Raw genomic sequence first — 21737 nt, forward strand, 5'->3', positions numbered from 1 at the left:
TGATCAGATAATTAAATATTTCAACAAAAATTTACTTTCCTACAGCAACATCCTATTAAGAATCCCAATTTAGATGATATATATAGAGATAATAAAGCTTATGTAGAAGTCTCATGAAACATATATATTTTGTTTTGTTCAAATAAGAAACATGTTCTAAATTCTACTTATTTGTTTCTTGTGCAGATATAACAAACGGATTAATGTTAAAAATTTATGGAAGGTTAAAAAGTAGTGAAGGGTAGCCTTGTTAATGTTGGATCTATAGGTCATTTAAATATTATATATATATGTAATGCAGACTTATATAAATAGAGGAAATTACAAATTTGGTCCACTTATTTTATACCTAGTTTAATTTTGGTCAACAATCTTTTTTAAGTTCAATTTTGATCCACTTAATTTATACTTAGTTCAATTTTGGTCAACGATCCTTTTTAAATTATGATTTTAAATCATTTTGGTTGTGTTTTCTTCAATTACAATTGAAGTATAAGTTATATTTTATCATTTCTTAGTCATAAGAACTAATTTGGAATATTATAATTAAAGAGAATTGAGGTTTGGTGAAGTTTGAAAAATCTGAAAATTTTCTATGAAAAATTAGTAGTTTTGGGTACCCTACTTTGGAAACAATTATCTTGAGTTTTAGAACTCTGATTTGAATGATCTTTATATGGTTGTAAAGAGGAGATGCATAGCTTTAAAACAAGTATATGTTTGCTGAATTTGGCTGAGATTTGATAGGGTAAAAGGCAGGATAAATTTGAGAAAATAAATCTGAACCTTTATTGAACAAGTGAAACAATTAGTGAACCAAAACAGAACTTAAAAAAGATTGTAGACCAAAATTGAGCTGTGTATAAAATAAGTGGACCAAATCTATAATTTCCTCTATATAAATATATATTATATTCGATCAGCATTCACTAGTTGTTGGTTTCAATTCTGCTTTGAAGTTGACAAAAAAAAAATTCTACTTTTAAGAATTTAACTGACTTCTTAATTGCCCTGGGTTTTCTGATATGAATCCTTGTTAATTGGGTGAAGTTGGCTAGCTAGCCATATATATGAGCTTAGTATTTTAATAATTAGAGTCTTTTTCAAAATCATAAGGCATTACAAGGTTGTTTTAGAATGGAGAGAAAAGTAACATATAGCAAGAGAGAAAATGATCGAGAGAGAGATGAGTGTGTAATTACATTGGGGTTATCCCCGATTTATACACTTTAGATGATCAGTAGTAGAAAGCAAGGGTTTAAATTTCGAAATTTTCGGCGAAATTTCGCCGAAAATTTCGATTTTGAAGGGGTCCGAAATTTTAACACTGATTCAACAAAAATTCGAAAAATTTCGGCGAAATATTCGAAATTTCGCCGAAATTTCGCTTAAATTTCGTCGAAATTTCGTCACCTCCACTGCCCCACAACAACGGAACAACGGAACAACCCAATATCCCAAGAATTCCCAACTAATCAACTTACCTGTTACCTTACCTCACCTACACAGTCGAGGGAGAAAGAAGGCGTGGCGGGGGGAGGCAGAGCAGCGGCAGGGCAGCGGCAGATCGAGGGAGAAAGATGCGATGGCAGGGGGGCGACGGCAGGGGGGCGACGGCGGGGGGCTACGGTGGGGGGGCGACGGTGGGGGGGGCGACGGCAGGGGAGAGAGAGAGAGAGAGAGAGAAAAAAAAAACAATGGAGCTGGAAGCCCTTCGGGGAGAACTGGAGAAGACAGGAAAAAGAAGAAAAAACAGAGAGAAGAAAGCCCTACAAATGTACATTTAATGAGGCCGGCCTTTTGTGTTTTTCATGTTTATTGGCCAACATTAATTGCTTATGTAAAATGTTGAGTACAGTTGTACACTAGCTAGCTAGATTGATTTGACTGAGCACTTTATCCGAAATGCACTTAATTTGGACCTGGAATCTCAAACTCAAAAGTTGGGTACTAACCCCCAAATCGATTTCAAACTTGATTTATTTTGTAATTAAAGAATTTGTTGAAATTAGAAAGGAACGAAAAAGAAGAAAAACAAAAGAAAAAAAAAGAAAAAAAAAAGAAAAGAAAGGAAAGAAAAAAAAAATTAAAAAAAAGAAAAAAATTAAATGGTTTAGGATTTATTAGGGTTTGAGGCCTTTGGGCAATTGTAAAAAAAAAAAATAGTTTGGAGTTTTGTTTGACCATTTTGGAGTTTCATTTAATTGTTTTTAAACCCTAAACTAGTAAACTATAATATATTTCTATATAAAAAATAATTTAAAATACCCTAAAGGGCCTAAACTCTAATATCATATATCATAACCTAAACAATATAGAATATATATTATAAAATACATAGGGTTTAGTGTATAGATTATATAGTATAAATAATATACTAATTTTATTTAACAGTATTTGTCTCCAGCGTGTATTATATTCATCTTATATCACATAAAACTTACTATATAATTTGGTTTATTCAATTTTTTTTATCAATTTAGTAGATAATATGTTAAATAAACATATGGTAAAGTTTCATTCAAAATTTCCGTATTTTGATAGCAATTTCCGTCATTTCCGTCTAATTTTTGTCGAAATTTAAAAATCTTCGAAATTTCCGTCGAAATTTCCATCGAAATTTCCATCGAAATTTCCTCGAAACCCGAAATTTTATTCCTTGGTAGAAAGTGAATGTCCTATAAACATTCAATCAATTAATCACTTAGGAATTAGGGTCAATTACATGATTATATGTCTTTTTTTTTTTTTTGGAAAGAGATTAGGGAATCAAAGTTAGGTGCAGAGTAGGCAATTTCACAACCCTTCCAGTTGGGTTACCTAACAACTGCTACATGATTACATGATCATATGTCTAAATTTATCTAATCACTAATATCATTAAAAGGCATCCAGGATATATACAACACTCTTTCTTAGATGTCCATAAATCAATGATTAGTTCTCTCATTAAAATCATGCTATAAAAGCTCAAGAGGAAATTACAGATTTAGTCCAGTTATTGTATACCTAGTTCAATTTTGGTTCACAATCTTTTTTAAGTTCTGTTTTGGTCCACTAATTGTTTCACTTGTTCAATAAAGGTCTAGATTTGTTTTCTCAAATTTGGCATGTCTTTTACCCTATCAAATCTCACCCAAATTCAGCAAATATATACTTATTTTAAAGCTGTGCATTTTTTCTTTACAACCATATAAAGATCATTCAAATTGGAGTTCTAAAACTCAAGATAATTGACCCCAAAGTAGGGTACCCGAAACTGCCAATTTTTCAAACTTCACCTAATCTCAATTCTCTTAGATTATAATACTCCAAATTTGTTTTTATGACTAAGAAATGATGAAATATAACTTATACTTCAATTATAATTGAAGAAAACACAATCCAAAGGATTTAAAGTCACAATCCAAAGGATTTAAAGTCACAAATCTGGACTTTTATTGAACAAATGAAACAATTAGTGGACCAAAACATAACCTAAAAAAGATCGTAGACCAAAATGAACTAGGTATAAAATAAGTGGACCAAATCTGTAATTTCCTCGAAACTCAATAGAACAAAACATAAGCCAAGAAAAAAGTGTAAAACTTTCTGTTTGGATCATTAATTATCAATATGGCATTGAATACGTTTAATACTGTCTCATTAAAACTTGCTAGGTAAAGCAGTCTCAAGAAAAAAAAAGAGTATATCGCATCTTTTCTGATCTATAGTTGGATGCTCCCCTGATTAAGAGGAAAGATTATACTCACAATTCACCTATGCATGTATAGCAAAGCGTCGACCTCCAGGCTACTCCAACCGAGAGAAGAAGAGCCAGAGAGAATGAAGAGAGAGAGAGGTTCGTGTGTAGTGGGCTCAAGTGGGGAGGGTGTTATATGGTTTTGTTTTAATTTTCTTTGAAAAAAAAAAAAAAAAACTAGGGACAAAGATATAATATTTAGAGAAATTGTTTTGAGTGAGACTGAAAAAGAAATTAGTGGGGTTTCTTTGGAGGAATTTAGGTTTGGGAAAAAAAGAAAGCATGATTTTTAAGCGCAAAATTAGACACAATTGAGTAGGCTTAAGACTGGTTTGGGGTGTTTGGTAGATAAAAGCTGCTTTAAAATTAAGTTCCGATAAATTAGGTGTTTGGTTATAAATTTTAGAAGTGTTTATTTTCAAAATCCGGGTCAAAAGACACTGTTTTGGGGGTGTCAAAATAAGCAGGTGGAGAGCTAGTGCTTTACTTCACGGCAACTTTTTTCTCACAGCTGCTTTACTTTACATTCAGTAATATCAAACTTGCTCTTTACATTCAGTAATATCAAACTTGCTCTTAATGGTTTTGGGCCAAATAATATCGTTGAAAATAATGCAGGTCCAAGGCCTGAAACCGATTAACCGACCGAAACAGCTTGGTTTAAATTGGATTGTGTTGGTTCGGATTAGGCGCATTTATACTCGGCCTCGATCGTCATTTTCTGAAAAACCGAGTATGTCACTTCGGTTATGGGTTGGGCTCAAAATAGATCCAACCCAAAGTAGGAGGACTAACGATTGGGCCAGTTGGATTTGAGCTCAGTCCAACAGAAAAAAAAAAAAAAAAAAATGTTTACATAACCTCGTCTCTCTCCGGCGTCGTCTCTGTGAGACTGTGACTGTGTTTGAAGTGGAAGCTCCAACTACCTCGCCAGAATCGTTGGTTGCTTGCAGAGTTGCAGTGTGTGTTTACGTTATTAGTTAAGGAAATGGAGGACATAGAGGATTTGTTAGTTGGGAGCGGAGGTGGAGCTCCTCCGGGTTTTCGTTTGCCAATAACATCCGTCGGAGTCAATCCAAAGAAGAACAAGAACAAGAACAAACCCAATACCAATAAGCCATCCCAAATCCAAGACCCACTTGCTCCTCTCTCTCCTAAAATACCTGGCACTGAGGTCTCTCTCTCTCTCTCCCACTCCCTCTCTCTCTTTCCACAGCTGATTTTCTTTTGCTAACTTTTTTGTTTTGTTTTTGGTAGACTATATATATCAAGACATTTGGATGCTCACACAACCAGGCACGTTTTCAAGATTTCCTCTATTGTTATTCCATTATTTCTCTGCAGTTAATATTACCCATTATCCACTATTTACATGCCTTACCAGTTTTTGCAATTTTTATTTTTGATGTACCCACATGCTTTACCAGGAAAACCTTCTGGTTTCAATACTTCCTCTACAATGAATATCTTTGTTAAGTTAGACTTTTTGGAGAATATTAACTCAATCAGGTTACGTGAGAAAATAAATTGAAAGATTTATGTGGTTTTTGGAAAGAAACAAAACTAATAATACTTAAAAATGGGTTCAGTTTTAAGAATAATAGTCTTATGCTTTTCCCTGTGCTACTGGTCTTGCAAGCCAAAAGGAAAGAGAAGAGTGCTACATCTTTATTATGAGAAGGAACAATTGACAGAACAATTTCATCTATTAAAAAATGCCGGATGTAGAGGGGAATATTATTAGATTATCTACATACAGAAAGCATAATATCTCCCAATATTAAACTGTACAGAATTCAGTGGAATGCTAAATGATCATTAGTATTGGCTGGAAAGCCATTGGGTGGACAGAAAGCTAGTAAAGCAGTGGGTAAGTCCTCTTAATAGATGAATTCACTATTCCATTCCTTAAGAAATGTAGGATGCCAACAAGGGGGTTAAGTAGATAATTGGAAATTGGCTGCATTGCTTATGCAGATCTCCACGAAAATAAGGTGCATCTGATTTGCTTTTTTGTTTGAAGTTTGTATACATTTATATCTTAAGGTTTTAGTACTTGCTGATTATCACTTCTTATCTACCTATTGGTCCTATTGCAAATGGATCTATTGATATCAAATTTTAAGGTGGTCATTTGGTTATAAGTAGGGTTTATTTGGTAGCAAAGGAATTTGTTCTTATTAATTTGGATTTTGCATTCTTTCTGATGGTGCTGCATGGAGTGGTAACAATGCATTGCTTACTGTATATTTCTATTTTCATTTCCCACCTAAAAAAAGACAGTGCTCTGTGAAACTTCTTCATTTTTTTTGTTTTCTTTTTGAGGTATATGAGGGGCTCCTTTTTCTCTGTTCATCATGGCTTTTGGTAGAACTTAGAATATCACATTTTAAATAACAGTTTAGTCATTTATATGCTCTATGCTTAACGACCCACAACTGCATTGTCAGATATTGTTCGCTTTGGGCTTAAATATATGCCACTTCATTTTAACTTAATCGGGCCATGTGCCACTCAATTCATGGACTCTGTGGAGATTAAATACTAAGTTCACTATGTGCCACTTCATTTCAACTTAATCGGGCCATTTGAGACTCAATACATGGACTCTGTGGAGATTATTAGGGTTTACAATTACAATTAGTGCTCACATTGGAATTTTCTAATGTTCCTTTAATAAATAATTGGACAATTACAATGCTCAAGTTATATTCTCAATGTTAATTTTAGTGTTTGGAGTTTTAATCATATTTGGAATGTTTTGGTTCATATATTGCGAATCTACGATCAATGTGATTTATAAGTAATGGGTTTTATCTTGCTATATTATTGAGGAAATCTTATTATCGATGCAATCTCATATTAGATCTGGAAAAATTTACCAGCTGTGGGAGATACCTTGCTTTGACTTTAGTTCACTATTATTCAGTCTTTCCCAACTTTAAGGAGGTTGTCTGTGGATTTGAGCTTTATATCAACTCCAGCTCTTAGTTCACCTTTTACCTTGCTTGACCTTAATGTCATAAGCTTGTTATGTCACCAGCATTTTTTAATTTATTATTTTCACTTTGTTTTTTCATATCAGAGATTTGACGCATAAAGTTTCTCATTTTGTTTTTTAACTTTCACTTTGTCGTTGTGCCAGAGTGACAGTGAATATATGGCTGGTCAACTTTCAGCTTTTGGTTATTCATTAAGTGACATTCCCGAGGAGGCAGACCTGTGGCTCATAAATACGTGAGGATCCTTTTATTTCCCTTCTCATTTTTTATGTGGATAAAATCAAAGTTAAGGAGTAATTGCTTTAGTCATTGGGACATAATTTTGGTCGTTTGTTATAGTTATTTATGTAGTTGATAGTTTGTATATGGTAATATTTGAACTTTAGTAAAACTGTTTTGAATACTATTCCTGCATTTAAGTTAACTATTCTTTTTATTCTTTAGTTTGTCTCTTTCTTGTTTCTGATGATAAATGTGAAGGCAGTCAAATTTACTTAAGTACCTAAGAAGGATAAAAGCGAAACATTTGCCTGCGATATTTGACAAGAAAAGTGTAGATGCATGGTTCCTTTTATGATGAAATTTTTTTTTTTTTTCTTTCTGAGAAACAATCATTAAAATTAAAGTCTTCTGGGGTTATTCAAGTGATGGAGGAGAACAGTTCTTGGTTGCCTCTCTTGGAAGAAGATAGGATGACAGTTTCCTATCTATGAATGATATCCCCTCCATTCATGTCAAACTTAGTGTTGGTACATTCCGTATGATAGATTTTGGAGATAAGGTCATTTGGAAGTTGGAGGTGCCTACCAAAGTTTCAGTTACTTACTACTAGCTTGGCTGGTGGTTCTTGGCAAGGTCAATACCTGTGATATACTTCAAGAGAGAAGGCCCTACTATACTTTATCTCGTCATCGGTGTATTCTTTGCAAACATGTGGGCAAATCTTCTGATCTTTTCTTGTATTGCTCCTTCACATATCAAATTGGGATTAGATTAGGATTTTGGTTTGGATTAGGTGACTCAGAGAAGCTGCTACTCTATGCTAGAGGAATGTTTTAAGGCAGGGGAGTTAAGAAGAAGGTTGTTGCGCTGTTTTGGACTTTTTCTGGGTGGTTTGTTGTGAAAGGGATAGAAGAATTTTGACAGTAGGGACGAAGAGCTGTTTTCACTATGGGGGAGAGTTCGATTCCTTGAGTCCTTGTCAGCTGCATTGTCTAAATATTTTAAGGATGCTCCCTCTTGGTTGAATTAAGTTGTTTTGTTTGTTTTGTTTGTTTTGTTTTGGATGGGATTGGGGGGGGGGGGGTGGTTGGTTTCTTGCTACTGTGTTTCTGATGGACTTATTGTCCACCTGCTTCTTTAGTTTCCTATCAATCATTTTTTTCTTTTGGGAGATATGGAGAATACAGTTATAACATTTTTTAGTACTTACGTATAGTAATTAATGTCAGTATCAAAATTTTTTGAACCAACTACTGTGCTTGATGCTATTGCAACATAACTCCTATCTCTCTTTCTCTGCAATTGTGTGTGTGCACACATGTGTGCTTTGCTTTTCTTTTAGTGCACATGTTAATTGCCAAAGTTTTGTCTTTGAAGTTTACCCTTTTATTTTTTAAAAGATATTTCTTTGAAATTTGTCCATTTTTATTCCCTCACAAGTATATTTACATATACAAATGATGTATTTTATCATCTATTAACTCATACGTGTAGATGCACGGTCAAATCTCCAAGTCAGTCTGCCATGGACACTTTGATAGCAAAAGGAAAAGGTGCAAAAAAGCCCCTGGTGGTGGCTGGGTGTGTGCCTCAAGGAAGCCGAGATATAAAGGAGTTAGAAGGTGTCAGTATAGTAGGAGTCCAGCAAATTGACCGTGTGGTTGAAATTGTTGAAGAGACTTTGAAAGGTCACGAGGTGCGGCTTTTGAGCCGTAAGACATTGCCAGCACTTGACCTCCCTAAGGTGCATCTTGTAGATTTGTAATGTGGTGTTGCCGTTTTATTTGTTTTTCTTTTATGATTTACTTTCTTCTTTTGTTACCCATTCTAGCACATCTTTTGCTTTCTCCACTTCTGCATTCTGTTTCTATTTCCACCTTATATTGTCAACTAGTCTAGAGGTGGAGTATTTCACTTCAATTTTTTCAACAGGTCAGAAAAAACAAGTTTGTTGAGATTCTTCCCATTAATGTTGGTTGTTTAGGTGCTTGCACTTACTGCAAGACAAAGCATGCTCGTGGTCATTTAGGGAGTTATACTGTTGAAAGCCTTGTAAGTATTGTGACATAGGTTTTTCTCATTTATTTATATTGGATTTCGATTTAACTAAAGTTTTAGCACTGCAGGTGGGACGTGTAAAATCTGTGGTAGCTGATGGAGTTAAGGAAATATGGTTGAGCAGTGAAGATACTGGAGCTTATGGTAATTTATTGCGATATTTCTGCTGTCTTGGTTTTGTTAGTAAATGTGAATTTATCCATAGAAATTTTGTCTCGGCAGTGTCCTTTTTGAAGGTACTTGGTTTTGGTAATTTATACATTGATGTTAGTAATCCTTGCAAGCATGATGAAAAGACCCAAATATGTTGAACCAAAATTTTTTTTTTAACTTGTGGTTCTGAAGGTGGATGCAATTGTAATTATTGTATCAGTTGGATAATTCCCCAAATATTCAATTAGTGAATGATAAATCCTATAGGCTTTAGCTCAAAATGGTAATGTGTAGGTCCTGGTTGGCTGAGATCTATGTTAAACATGTCAAATCTATTTGAACAGAAAAGGAAAGTGTAAATCATAAGTATACCATGTTCCTGTGTCCTGACATCCTCCCAAATTTCAGTATTATAGTTTATTGGACACAGAAACTAATGCAAAATTTAAAGAACAATAGGTTAAGATATTGCTTATGCCGTTGATTTGTTAAATAATAATAGGTGTCTTGATGTTTTACAGGCCGTGACATTGGGGTCAATCTACCAATTTTACTGAATGCAATTGTCGCAGAACTTCCTTCTGATGCAAGCACAATGCTTCGAATTGGGATGACGAATCCTCCTTTTATTCTGGAGCACTTGAAAGAAATAGCAGAGGTGTTGCGCCATCCATGTGTATACTCATTTCTACATGTACCAGTCCAATCTGGAAGTGATGCCGTCTTAACTGTAAGTCCTAAAATTTCATTTTGTGTTTCTTTCTTCATAGTTGGCACAATTTCTTATAGCTGATAATAATAAATATAGTGTTTATCAAATGTAGAGACCTAGACCTCCCATTACATTATGGTTTCTTTATTCAAATAACTATGCTTATTGTTTCAGGGAATGAATCGGGAATATACTGTGAGCGAGTTCAAGACTGTGGTAGATACCCTAACTGAGCTTGTGCCAGGGATGCAGATTGCAACTGATATAATATGTGGATTTCCTGGTCAGTGTGTAACATAACTTTATTATGATACAATGTCTCTTATTTATTTATTGTTTCACAATGGTTGAAAGTTTCTACATACATCCTGGATTCTCAGGTGAAACGGATGAAGATTTTGCTCAAACTCTTAGCCTTATTAAGGAGTACAAGTTTGCTCAAGTTCATATTTCACAGTTCTATCCTCGACCAGGTATAATAATGTATAGTATTTAAAATTATTATTAATCCACTAATTATGATGCAGCCATGGTTTCCCCAGTCAAAATTTTTCCTTTGCAGCTTGCTTATAATTTGGCAAAGTTATTTGGGAAGGACATAAGGAACATAATATGCATATACGCTTGGTTAAAGCATGGCATCCACATTTTATATTGTTCATATATGATAAGCTGATAAGAAACCTGAATCTACGACAAAATTTAGTATTTTGAGACCATGCCTATTTTCGATCAATTCTGCAACCTAAACCCTAAAACAGCCTATATTATAGACAATCCCATAATAATATTAAGAGGTGGTAATATATGGGAGAGAGTTCGATTTTGGGCTTCATGTCTCAGTCACTCCAGTTTTCTGCAATTTTTTTGAATTGGGAGGCTGCTGTGTTTTAGGGATTGGTTTTTGCTGTTGTACTATTATGTTGTATTCTGTTAGTGGCTTTTATATTATTCTAGAGTTTGCTATCTAGGATCCTTTAGAAAAGTGGATATCTTGTCCACTGTATTGTACTTTGTACACCTCATTTTATTTTAATGGAAGCCTGTTTATAAATGAATAAATAGATAAGATACCTAGAAATTTTTATAGGAAACATAAAGTATTTTATTAAAAGAAAATATGAAAGTAAGCATATTTACATTGACGGTGAAGAAGCAGTACACCATCCAAGAATGCTAAAAAATAATGTTTATAAATTTAAATTTAATTTATAATATTATCTTTAAAATTATAATATAACTTTTTTTGTTGGAAAATTAGAATATAACTTAATAATATTTTTTATTGATATTAGTTATGTTTTATTTTTCTTACTATTATTAACCATCTAATAAAAATAATATTTATTAACATTAATACAATAATTTTATTAGTTTTTATCAAATAATAAATTTACTGGTAGTAACTGGAGAATCTTTGGTTGTGAAATGGAGAATCTTTGTAAAGGAAAGGGAGTATGATGAAGTTAGTTGTTGCCACTGTAATATAGAAATTAGTTAGCAATTACATAATTATGACCAGCTTTTGTGTTTTATCTTGTTTCCAAATTCAGGAACACCTGCTGCAAGGATGAAAAAGGTCCCCAGTAATGTAGTGAAGAAAAGGAGTCGTGACTTAACTTCTGTTTTTGAAGCTTTCACACCATATGTTGGAATGGGGGGAAGGGTGGAAAGAATTTGGATAACTGATGTTGCAACTGATGGAATTCACTTGGTAAGCGTATGTGCTCTGCAAGCATACAAGTTAATCTCTTCGTAGGGTACTTGTATATCATCTATTGTCACCTGTTCTTGTGTTTTTACTTTTTTAATTTGAGAATCAACTCATTTTGTGACTAACTGCATTCATAGTTGAACAAACTTAAAATCCAGTTTGACGTTTAAAAATGAGGTATTGATCTCTCAATCAACATTTCATAACAATTGAGTCGAGCAAATTTTATTTATTTATTTTCTCAACTCAACATTTGATAACAATGAAGCACAAGGGTGACTGACAAGTTTCAATTTATTTTTCTAGCTACATTTAAGTACATAAGAGCATAAATGAATCTTGGTTGATCATGATAGAATTTTATACGATAAAAAGAGGCCCTTCGTGACAAACCCCTTGCACATTTGACTGCAATTCTATTCTGTACTTTTAGAATATCATGTGTCGACGTACTGCTTGCTGTTTTGATTTCATAGCCAATGATCTTATGTTCTAATAACACCAAGATGGCATTTTCAACCAAAGCTTCTAAGGGTTTTGGGACAATTATTTAATGGCAAAAGGAAATGAAGTGATTTTTACAGGTTTATGTTATTTTTTGCCCAAGGTTGGCCATACCAAGGGATATGTGCAGGTGCTTGTAGCTGCTCCAGATACTATGCTGGGGACTTCAGCTATTGTGAAGATAACATCGGTTGGAAGGTGGTCAGTTTTTGGGGAAGTTATTGAGACTATCCCTCACATAAATGATAAAACAACTTCAGGAAATGAAAGGCCCAGTCAGGAAAAATGTTTCCCTTGTTCTAATGATTATGAAACTTGTGCGTGTTCAACAGAGCCAGAAACTTGTGGTTGTGGACCAGAAAGCTGTGGAGGACGGGCTACCTTGGAAAAAGGTGCTGTAACAAAGACTGCTGTTCCGCTAGAAGATTGGAATAGCAGAAATCCGATTGGATGGTTACTAAGGAAGCGAAAGAACCATGTTCAGAAACCTGTAGAAAATGAAATTGGCTTGGGATCCAAGAAAGAGCAAGAGCAGGCCCAAGGAAGCATTGGTGAATGGGGTGTTGTCGATAAGGCTCTTCTAGGTGGGATGCTTGTGAGCTTCCTGACAATTGTAACTCTACTAGTACATCTAGGACTTAGGATCATGTCATCTAATTAAAGCATTCTAGTTGTAGTTGTACTAATCCATTTTTGTCGAGGATTTTTCATGGAAAAATGCCATATGAGCTTGTTTGTATCAGTGAGAATAGAATATTTTTGGTATGACTGTTATGTTGGATATAGTGTGGTTGCATATACGATGTTAAAAATTGAAAGCTATAAGTTATCATGTCCATTCTCTTGAATGCTTTTTTTCACTTGAGTTTGACATTACAAGCTGGATCTAATTTCTGGTAATTTAACCTTATTGAGGCTGACCACTTTTACTTCAGTTAGCTTGACTTTTTATTATGGAAATAGGCAAATAGGAATTTGATCAGTTTCACTTGGGTCTGGAAGAATGGAAGTAGAGATAAAAGAATGATTCTACAGATGGGATTGACAAATTTGATGTACAATTCAAGAAAGTGAAAAAGTACATTGTCTGTCTTCCCTGCTATTATTTGGTGGGTTTATTTACTGAATAACCTTTTTCTTCACAAGAATGAGGTATAAAAGTAATAAACTGCCCTTACAACATAATAAAGGTAATGAGCTGCTAATAGCTTCCTTCTCATAGTAGCATATCTGACTTGGACGGCAATCTCTTGAAAAAATTAACAGGTGCAGAAGGCATCCTGCTCCTGAATCGTGGATGCCGCAACAAGTAGAGCCCAACCAGCACTGCCACAACCTGGAATGGAGTAATGTATATGAACACGGCCCAGATCAACGAGAAGATGATGAAGATCGCTGTAGCCCTTGGATCCCTCCAGTTTAGTATTGCCTGAGCTCGTTCTCCTTGAGTTGCCAAATCTCCAATAACCGACTGCACTTTACCTGCTACGCTCTTCAACCTGTCGTACCTCATCCTCACAATGTCAGAGGGTCGACTTGTAGGGAAGTTGTCAAATTCCTCATCCAACTCATCCGGGTGTGCAAACTCTGCTTGCGAAATCCGAGCATCCATGTGGGGTGGATGCCTTGGCCTGAACCTGTAGTTCCACATACCAATCACAAAGAGGTAGAGGAAGATTGTGGGCAGGATTAGTTCTGGGTAGCAAACTAGTATCACAAACAGGATGTGCACGAGGCATGTTGTGATCGGGTTTCTCCAGGAGCAAATATCGTTGAACCATTTGCAGATACTCGTGAATCCGGTGAGAACCGACATTATGCGTTGGAAGTTGGCTTTGCTTCTCCTCAGACTAAACATGTGGTAGTCTACATCTAACATGTACTCAACAATCTCCCGCCGGAGTGGTGGCTCTGCTCGTGCAAACCGTGCCGCCACAATCTGCATTGCCTGGTGGCGGAGCGAATCAACGTATCTAACAGGTATAGGTTGGACATAATGCATCTTTGGGAGCAATGGTCTTCCATATTGAGCCATCATGTTAACCCAAGCTGTGCAAGTATACCTCAATGCCAAATGAAGTTCCCCATGCTTTTTTAAACCAGAGGGTGTCAAAACCAGCAGGGGATAGAAATGAGTATATATTCTATCAGTTTCCAAAGTCGATAGACGAATTCTAACCTTCCCAACCCTCTGATCTCTCGCGTCTTCTCTGATTCCATGAATATGGTGATTGTCGAAAACACCAATGGTGATGACGGTATATGGATCATGGACTTCCCAAGTATACTGCTCATTCCAACGAGGGGTCAGAGTGTTGAGAAGTGTTCTGGTTCGCACCCATTTGCTTCCATACTTTGCCACACAGTATGCATCAGTAGTCCTACCCTCCCTGCCCTTCAGAGGCAGCAAATTCTTGGCACTCAGAATCCCAAGTTCGAGAATTCCAATGCCAGCTGGTTTCCTCAGGTGCCTGGAGGAAGGCTGAAGATCACTGCTAAAATGCGTGGACTCGTCAAGAACATGATACCCCGCGTCTAAACAAATGCGAAGATGAATCTTGCTCGAAAACTTCTCTTTCTTCTTCTCAGTCTCCTCTTTACCTGCAGCTGAAGGCTTCTGGAGATTGAACCACATAGGCTCAAGAAGCTTATGAGTTTCACTTCTCTGTGGAAGGTTTCTAACTGGAAGCATTATCCCTCCTAATATCTCATCCTTGCCAGGACCAACCCTGTCATCCACCGTTATGATTAAGATCTCTTCGAAAGGCTCGGCTGCCACGAACATGAGCTCGTCGTTCCAAATGGGGTTAACGGTATGCACTTGGGAAACTCTTGTTACCTTCATCTGATTACCAAGCTGCACCTTCACATAAGTCTCCAAAGGTCGGCCTCTTTCGGAGGGAACAAGATCCTGAGCTTCAAGAACTTGAACTCTAAGGTAATAAAGCCTTGGTGAGAAGTAAACCTGTGATCTTGTACTAGCAAGATTGACATGGCTAATGTCATGTGCATCAGAGTGCCAAGCGTCAGGAAAAGACTCATCAGCTTGAGTCCCCATCCAAACTGCAAGCATGATCTCTCCTCTAACCTTTACCCCGTTCTTGTCCTCCAATCTATACCACTGAGGAGCCAGAGGGCTATCTGGTTGCACGTGAACAGGGACTTCCAAGAGGTCGAAATGGACTCTGCCCACAAAATCATCCTTCCCAATATCCTTATCTTTCACAGTGACTTCTACCAAATTGGATTGCAGCCTCTCCTTGGAGAAAGCGAAAATTTGCATCCAAACCGGGTTTTGGTTCTTCTCCAAGTGCTTGGTGATACCTCTGTAGTTTCCAAGCTTCACTTCCACATAAGGGTCTAGGCTTCCGGAGACATCCATGGTTGGAAGATCTCTAGCCTTTACCACACTCACATACAAGTAATGCATCTGCTCCACCAGATCATATGTGGAGGAGGTCTTGTCCCCTCCTCCTCCAAACCCGCCTCCGCCTTTATAGCGGAGGCGGGCTGCAAGTGGTGGACTAGTTTCCACCAGCGCATAGTCCGGGTTCGTCCTCGGAACCTGCATATGCATAACCGAGGCCGGAGCTGGACCTGCTCTAGCAAAATCCGTCTTTGTTTCGACTTTGGGTGCCTGTTCCTTCATCTGATGGGTCTCAAATCCAAACGACGACACTGGTGGAGGAGGATGCTGATGCTGATGACCACCTGCACTTCCAGCAGCTCCAATGGAGTGGAAGGTTCTCACTTCCTTCTCCTCCTTCTTCTTCTTCATTTTCTCAACAAAATGTTCGCTTTCCCCGTCACGAAATCTATTGGTATTGATTTCTTGCAGAGGAGGAGGAGCAGTCTCTGCAGTCTCTGCAGTTACACTTTCAACATTACCATTCTCATCTTGTGGTGGAGGGTTGTTGTACGAATTGTTATCATGAACCACATAGATTCTGAGCGCGATTTCGCCTTTGATATTGGAAAAGAGGCCGCGTTTGTCAAGTGGGTAGCGTTGGATTGTGGCTTCAGAGTCAGAGAGAGGGACAGAGTCGCCGGAGATTCTGACCCGGCCGAGGAAATTCTTGTGATGACCGGTGCCCTTTGTGTCATTGTAGACAATCACATCAATGGTCTTGTTGAGAAGGTCTCTGGGGTTGTTGATGTTGAACACCAGCTTCTCATTCCAGTAAGGATTGAGGTCTCTGGGTTTTGTTTGAGTCCTCTGCTTCTGGTCCTCAAAGTTTACTTCTACAAAGGGACTTGAAGAGCCATCACCATCTTTGGGCATGAGGTCACTGGCATCATGGACTTCAACAACCAGGTTGATCATGGCGGTTGTAATTAATGGTAAGACTCAGAGCTGAGAATTTTATGGTCTTAAGTGAAGAAGAAGAGAAGAAGAAGACAGAAATGGTGGTAGGAGAGGGAGAGAAAGAAGGTGAGGAGAGTAGTAGGCGGTGGTGGAGATGAGGCATTCATTTTGGAGTATGAAGACAGAAACAAATGTTAGAAAGAGGGGTCGTTTGGTGGTGGTGAGCTGGCCCCTTGGATCATATGGCTTTGACGGAGAGAGATTCTGGTGGGTACATTTGTGCTTTTCTAGGAGAGAGAGTGAGTGAGAGAGAGAGAGAGAGAGAGAGAGAGAGAGAGAGAGATCATAATGTTGTGCTTATCTTTACTATTATATATGCATATACTTTAATGTACATGTCATATCTGCATTTGGCATTGTTGGTTACATTATTTATAAATATATAAGACCTATTTATAAAGAAATGTTTCTTACTGTACAGTCTGATAAATATCTTATATTGTCAGACAGTAATTTTACAATTATTTAAGTATGAACTAGGATGATCTCACTTATACAAGTATGAACAGAAAAATCATACAGGTGTATCCTATTGGTACAAATGGGTCAACCTTGATACTAGATTTGTGAGAGATGTAAGAGATGAAGGGTAAAAGTGGGGTTGATATGGAGATAATGTTAAGGTGGAACTTGGAAGAGAAGAATGCTGAAAAGAACTATAGAGGGGAGTGAAAGTGATCACTTCATTCATGAAACATATCAACTTTTCCCAAAAGCAATCTTCCCTTTCAATAGAATCTCTCCCTTTCAAGGAATTAGGCAGATCCATTATTAATTCAAACTTTGGAGGTTGTCAAGTCCTTGGCCTAGCTAAAAGGTCACCAATATCATAATTCTCCTTCTGCCTAGAAAAAGCAAAGTGGTCCCTTTAAAACTTATTAAATTTACCCTAAATAAATTATTATGTAAATACACAGAAAAGAAAAGAAAATACCCTCTGTATTTGAGATGAGTCGACTAGCTCAGCTGAATTACCTAATCTGTTTTCATGCATATGATATTCAAATTTTGTGTGTTTGCTTTTCAAAGATGGACTCAGAGTCAGAGAAAGCCCAAATCTTTGAACTATGCATGTTGCTTCTCACTAACAAGTATGTGTAGGACAAAAATAACCCGCTTCTTTTGCGAGTTTGACGGTCAGAACTTTGGTATAAAACAGTTTGGTCTTGTGCTGATTAGGTTGTTAGAGAAAATGATACATCTAGTGGTCTGCCAGTACCCAGCAAATTAAATATTTGCTTTCAATGAACGAAGTAAAATAGATGATAGAGAGAGAGAGAGAGAGAGAGAGAGAGAGAGAGAGACAGATGTCCTACATATGATCTCCCTATGTAAAATACCCATCAAATTTTGGTGGCAATCATCATTGTAGTCCCCTCCACATATACCCCATTACCACCTAATTACTATTTCCCAGCTAGCCAATGTGCAACTCATAAAAATTGAATGATTTTTGTACAGATCGATTTATATACATAACTGTCATGTTATACAAAAATTTTGAGCCTGTATTTACAGAATGTAACAAAATTAATGATATGTATTTGGCCTGTATTTTAAGGATCCGGTACTATGGTCTCAAACTGTCCTATTAATAAACTTTGTCTTAATCTGAAAATAAAAAGAATGAAAAATTAAATTGTCATTGGAACAATCCATAGCTCTACACCATCAAGTAATAAACTATGTTCTAATCTCAAATATCTTTTCTTTAAACGAAATTATTATATTTGTGTTGCACTGGAAATGATCAAACTCCCGTGTCATGTGAGGAAAGTCATACACAAAATAGACCAATCCTTCAAAGAGTTTGTTTTAAATATCCTCAACAATTTAGGGGGGGCTATTCAGACCACCCAAAACACTTAGTTGACCACCCCATTAATTTTTTGCCCCTTTTTGCCCATTTTGCCCTTGCATAAAAAAAAACCTCACCCCTCCAATTTTGGCCGGCCACCCCTCCCCGCCGCCGACGCAACCCCACCCTTCCCAGCCGCCAGCGTGACCCACCCTTCCATCGCCGGTCGACCCTACCCCTCCCCATGGCCGGCGCGACCCCCCCACCCCCGATCTCCCTTCTCTCTCTCTCTCTTCCCTCTATGCCATCTTCTCTCTCTCCCCTATGTGCCTCCCTCCCTCACCGGACCACCATGGGTGGCTGGCGCGACCCCCGAACTGGAGGTCTATGGGGTCGCGCCGGCCACCCATGGTGGTCCGGTGAGGGAGGGAGGCAGACAAAGGGGAGAGAGAGAAGATGGCAGAGAGGGAAGAGAGAGAGGAAAGGGAGATTGGGGGTGAGGGTGAGGGAGGGAGGCAGACAAAGGGGAGAGAGAGAAGATGGCAGAGAGGGAAGAGAGAGAGGAAAGGGAGATTGGGGGTGAGGGTGAGGGTGAGGGTGAGGGTGGGGGTGGGGGTGGGGGGTTGCGTCGGCGGCTGGGAGGGGTGGGGTTGCGCCGGCCACCCATGGTGGTCCGGTGAGGGGGGAGGCAGAGAGAGGGAAGAGAGAGAGGGGAGATGGGGTGGGTCGCGCCGGCGGTGGGGAGGGGTGGCCGGCCAAAATTGGAGAATGGGCATGTAGGCCAAAATTTTTATTTTTTTTTCTTTTCTGCATGTTGTTTTATCAGTAAATAGAAAACTAAAATAAAATTAAAAAAATCAAGAACAACCACACCAAGCAGCAACACGCCACCCACCCCCTACTTACCAGCAGCGGCATCATCGGCATACTCACCGCTGGTGCCGGCCATCCCTCTCTCTCTCTCTCTCAGTTGTTTTATTTTTGGGTACGTTACTCTCCATGATAAAGCACACTATATTATTACATTAAAAAAGAAATAACGTCTAAAATCCAATGTGAATATCTCTGTTATTAATAAGTGATCGAGAAAATATCTTTAATGTTACAGGTTTCACCAAATTTTGAATTACTTAAAAATCATTTTCTAATTCAATTTATTAGGCAAAATAACTATATCTTTGAAGTTCGAACCGTAAAATAAAACAATTAAGTTAAAAAGAAAAAAATCAGAGGCAGTCATCAGTAGAAATCGATCAAAGCTGGCAAAATTTGCTTCGAAATTCAGATAATTTAAGCATTTAGCTAGCTTTATTGGCCAAAAAAAAAAAAACATTTAGCTAGTGAAGCTAGCAAAGTATTATGTGCATACATGTCGAGCCCAATAAAGTAAATTGCATGAGTGGGGAAAAACAGAAACGTGGAGAAGACCTATTTCTTTTGCCTTTATCCGGGTGTTTGTCAGTTCCCATCACTTTAATGACATCTTTGGAAGACATGTTCAAAAGTCCATCAGCATTTTCAAAGTTGCCTTGCCCATCTGGTATCAGAACAATCTATGGATCGACTGATACCATGCTATGGTGTTGAAACCAACTGAGACATAATCATAATTTATAAATATCTAATAGAGTTTTTCACTTTTCTAAAAATAAATTAAACGAGTGATGTTTGGTACTTACGGCTCATTTTGTGCTAATGCTTGTTGCAAATCGGTTTTGTGCTCATCTCTAGCTAGCACGGCCTATTTCATGCTCATTTCGTGTCATGCCTAATAAATTAGATTTATTAGAGTTGGAACACTTGTATGAGTGTCGGTCAATTATATACATGCACTCTTATTTTAATGTAATTTTGAGTGTGAAACCGTTAGTACCACAAAATGTTGGATGTTGGAAGATAAAATTGTAGTGTAGCTATGATAAGTAAAATATCGGGAAGTTGTCAATGATTGTGAATTTGAGAGATAGAATGTACTACAAACAGAAGCAATTTGGATGTATATGGATGCATGACAGCATATGGACCACAAATTTAGGAGCTTTTGGGAGAATATGCGGTGGGGAGCGCACCAGGAAAGGGTCTGTGTCACAGAGCACTAAGTTATGTGTGGACTGTGAACACTCGCTTTCAACATTTTTATTTTCTAGTGATTGCTTTTCATCTTTAGGATCTGCAAATGCAAACATCATATTCGGGCAGTCGGTACTCGGTACTCGGTAGCCTCTCCTACGTACGTGTTAATTTATACAAAATTTAGATTTTTCAATCTTAGACAAAATTTGATTTTTCATAGATATTTAACGAGAAACTTTCTATCATACAATATCTTTTAAAAAATAGATAATTTAAATTATTGAACTATAATATAGAGTGGATACTCATAATTTATGAAAACTTTATCTATACATAAGTAAGTACATATTTGGGGTTATTAATATTAATGTTAAATTATTGATATATTCCTATGCATAAATTATTAATATTATATATATATATATATAGGAATCAAGTCATCATTACAGCTAGGCATTTGGAATATAACACAATTCCAGTACTACACCGTTTGAGAAACTTTATGTTCATATAGCTACATTATAATTAAATTATGCACATATTTGTAGGTATATTAATCTACCTAGGTATATGTTCTTACGTTTCTTACGTATATAATAAGAATGTAATAATAATGTAACTATAAATATATGTAAGTTTAAAAGATCGACGAGAAACAAAATACTAATACCCAGAATGATAATCAGATTTTAGTAAAAAGTAATAATCTAATTACCTATTTCAGATAACAAAAAAGTATCACTAAATAGGGCAACTTCAGGTTTGTAGTTTTGATGGTTGAGATCAAGGGTATTTATTTTCCTACATTTAAGACTAGAGTTCGAGAAGTTCTAAATTAAAAATCAAATCATTTAATTTTTTTCATACGCAATTTTATAGAGAAAAAACAAAAGAAAGAAAGAAAAAGAAAATACCGTTTAATGATCATCAAATATCGTACAAGTAAAAGTTGTAATAGTGTGATGTGAAATCTTATTAAAATAGATAACATTGCCAACTATACATGCTAATTATCTCTTTAATAAAAATGAGACTTGCTCGTAAATACATAGGAGGATATATTATAGCATGTCATTTTGCTCTTTAGGGCCGGTTTTCTCTTCCTGTAAGTGGAAGCTGGCTCAGTAGTCACTACAGAAGAGAGTGAGTGAAAACTAGAGGGTAGAGCTGTACAGTACGGTCGGGGCCGTACTGCATGCATATATGTCAATCAGTGCCTCTATTTTCTTTAGCTAGGTAGATCGATCTTCTCAGTAATATGCCCCATAAAGAGGAGACACGATTCCATGAACCTTTGTTTTTGTATAAGGCTATAATTCAAATGGAATAATAAATTATATTGATAGGGAATTAAGTGTATACCGACTATACCCTATATATATATATATATATA

At 36.8% G+C, this 21737-nt stretch overlaps 2 protein-coding genes across 3 annotated transcripts; one reads left to right on the top strand and one right to left on the bottom strand.

Moving 5' to 3' along the window:
* Positions 1-4640: 4640 nt before the first annotated feature.
* LOC147279637 (Methylthiotransferase) lies at positions 4641-12945 on the top strand. 2 transcript variants are annotated; one of them, XM_086249655.1, is made up of 11 exons: positions 4641-4916; positions 5000-5038; positions 6888-6979; positions 8461-8710; positions 8899-9018; positions 9093-9168; positions 9699-9907; positions 10064-10172; positions 10270-10362; positions 11443-11603; positions 12211-12945. In XM_086249655.1, exons 1-11 carry the CDS (start codon positions 4731-4733, stop codon positions 12766-12768), a joined length of 1893 nt encoding a protein of 630 aa, XP_086105781.1. In that variant the 5' UTR covers positions 4641-4730; the 3' UTR covers positions 12769-12945. The 2 variants fall into 2 exon arrangements, with proteins under 2 accessions (XP_086105781.1, XP_086105782.1); XM_086249656.1 differs by lacking the exon at positions 8899-9018.
* An 87-nt stretch (positions 12946-13032) lies between these two features.
* LOC147279638 (C2 calcium/lipid-binding plant phosphoribosyltransferase family protein) lies at positions 13033-16714 on the bottom strand. The gene has a single exon (XM_086249654.1). It carries the CDS (start codon positions 16429-16431, stop codon positions 13324-13326), a length of 3108 nt encoding a protein of 1035 aa, XP_086105780.1. The 5' UTR covers positions 16432-16714; the 3' UTR covers positions 13033-13323.
* Between the last annotated feature and the right edge of the window lie 5023 nt (positions 16715-21737).

This window comes from Dryas octopetala, chromosome 7 (genome assembly GCF_963921425.1).
Source record: "Dryas octopetala chromosome 7, drDryOcto1.1, whole genome shotgun sequence".
NCBI lineage: Eukaryota > Viridiplantae > Streptophyta > Magnoliopsida > Rosales > Rosaceae > Dryas > Dryas octopetala.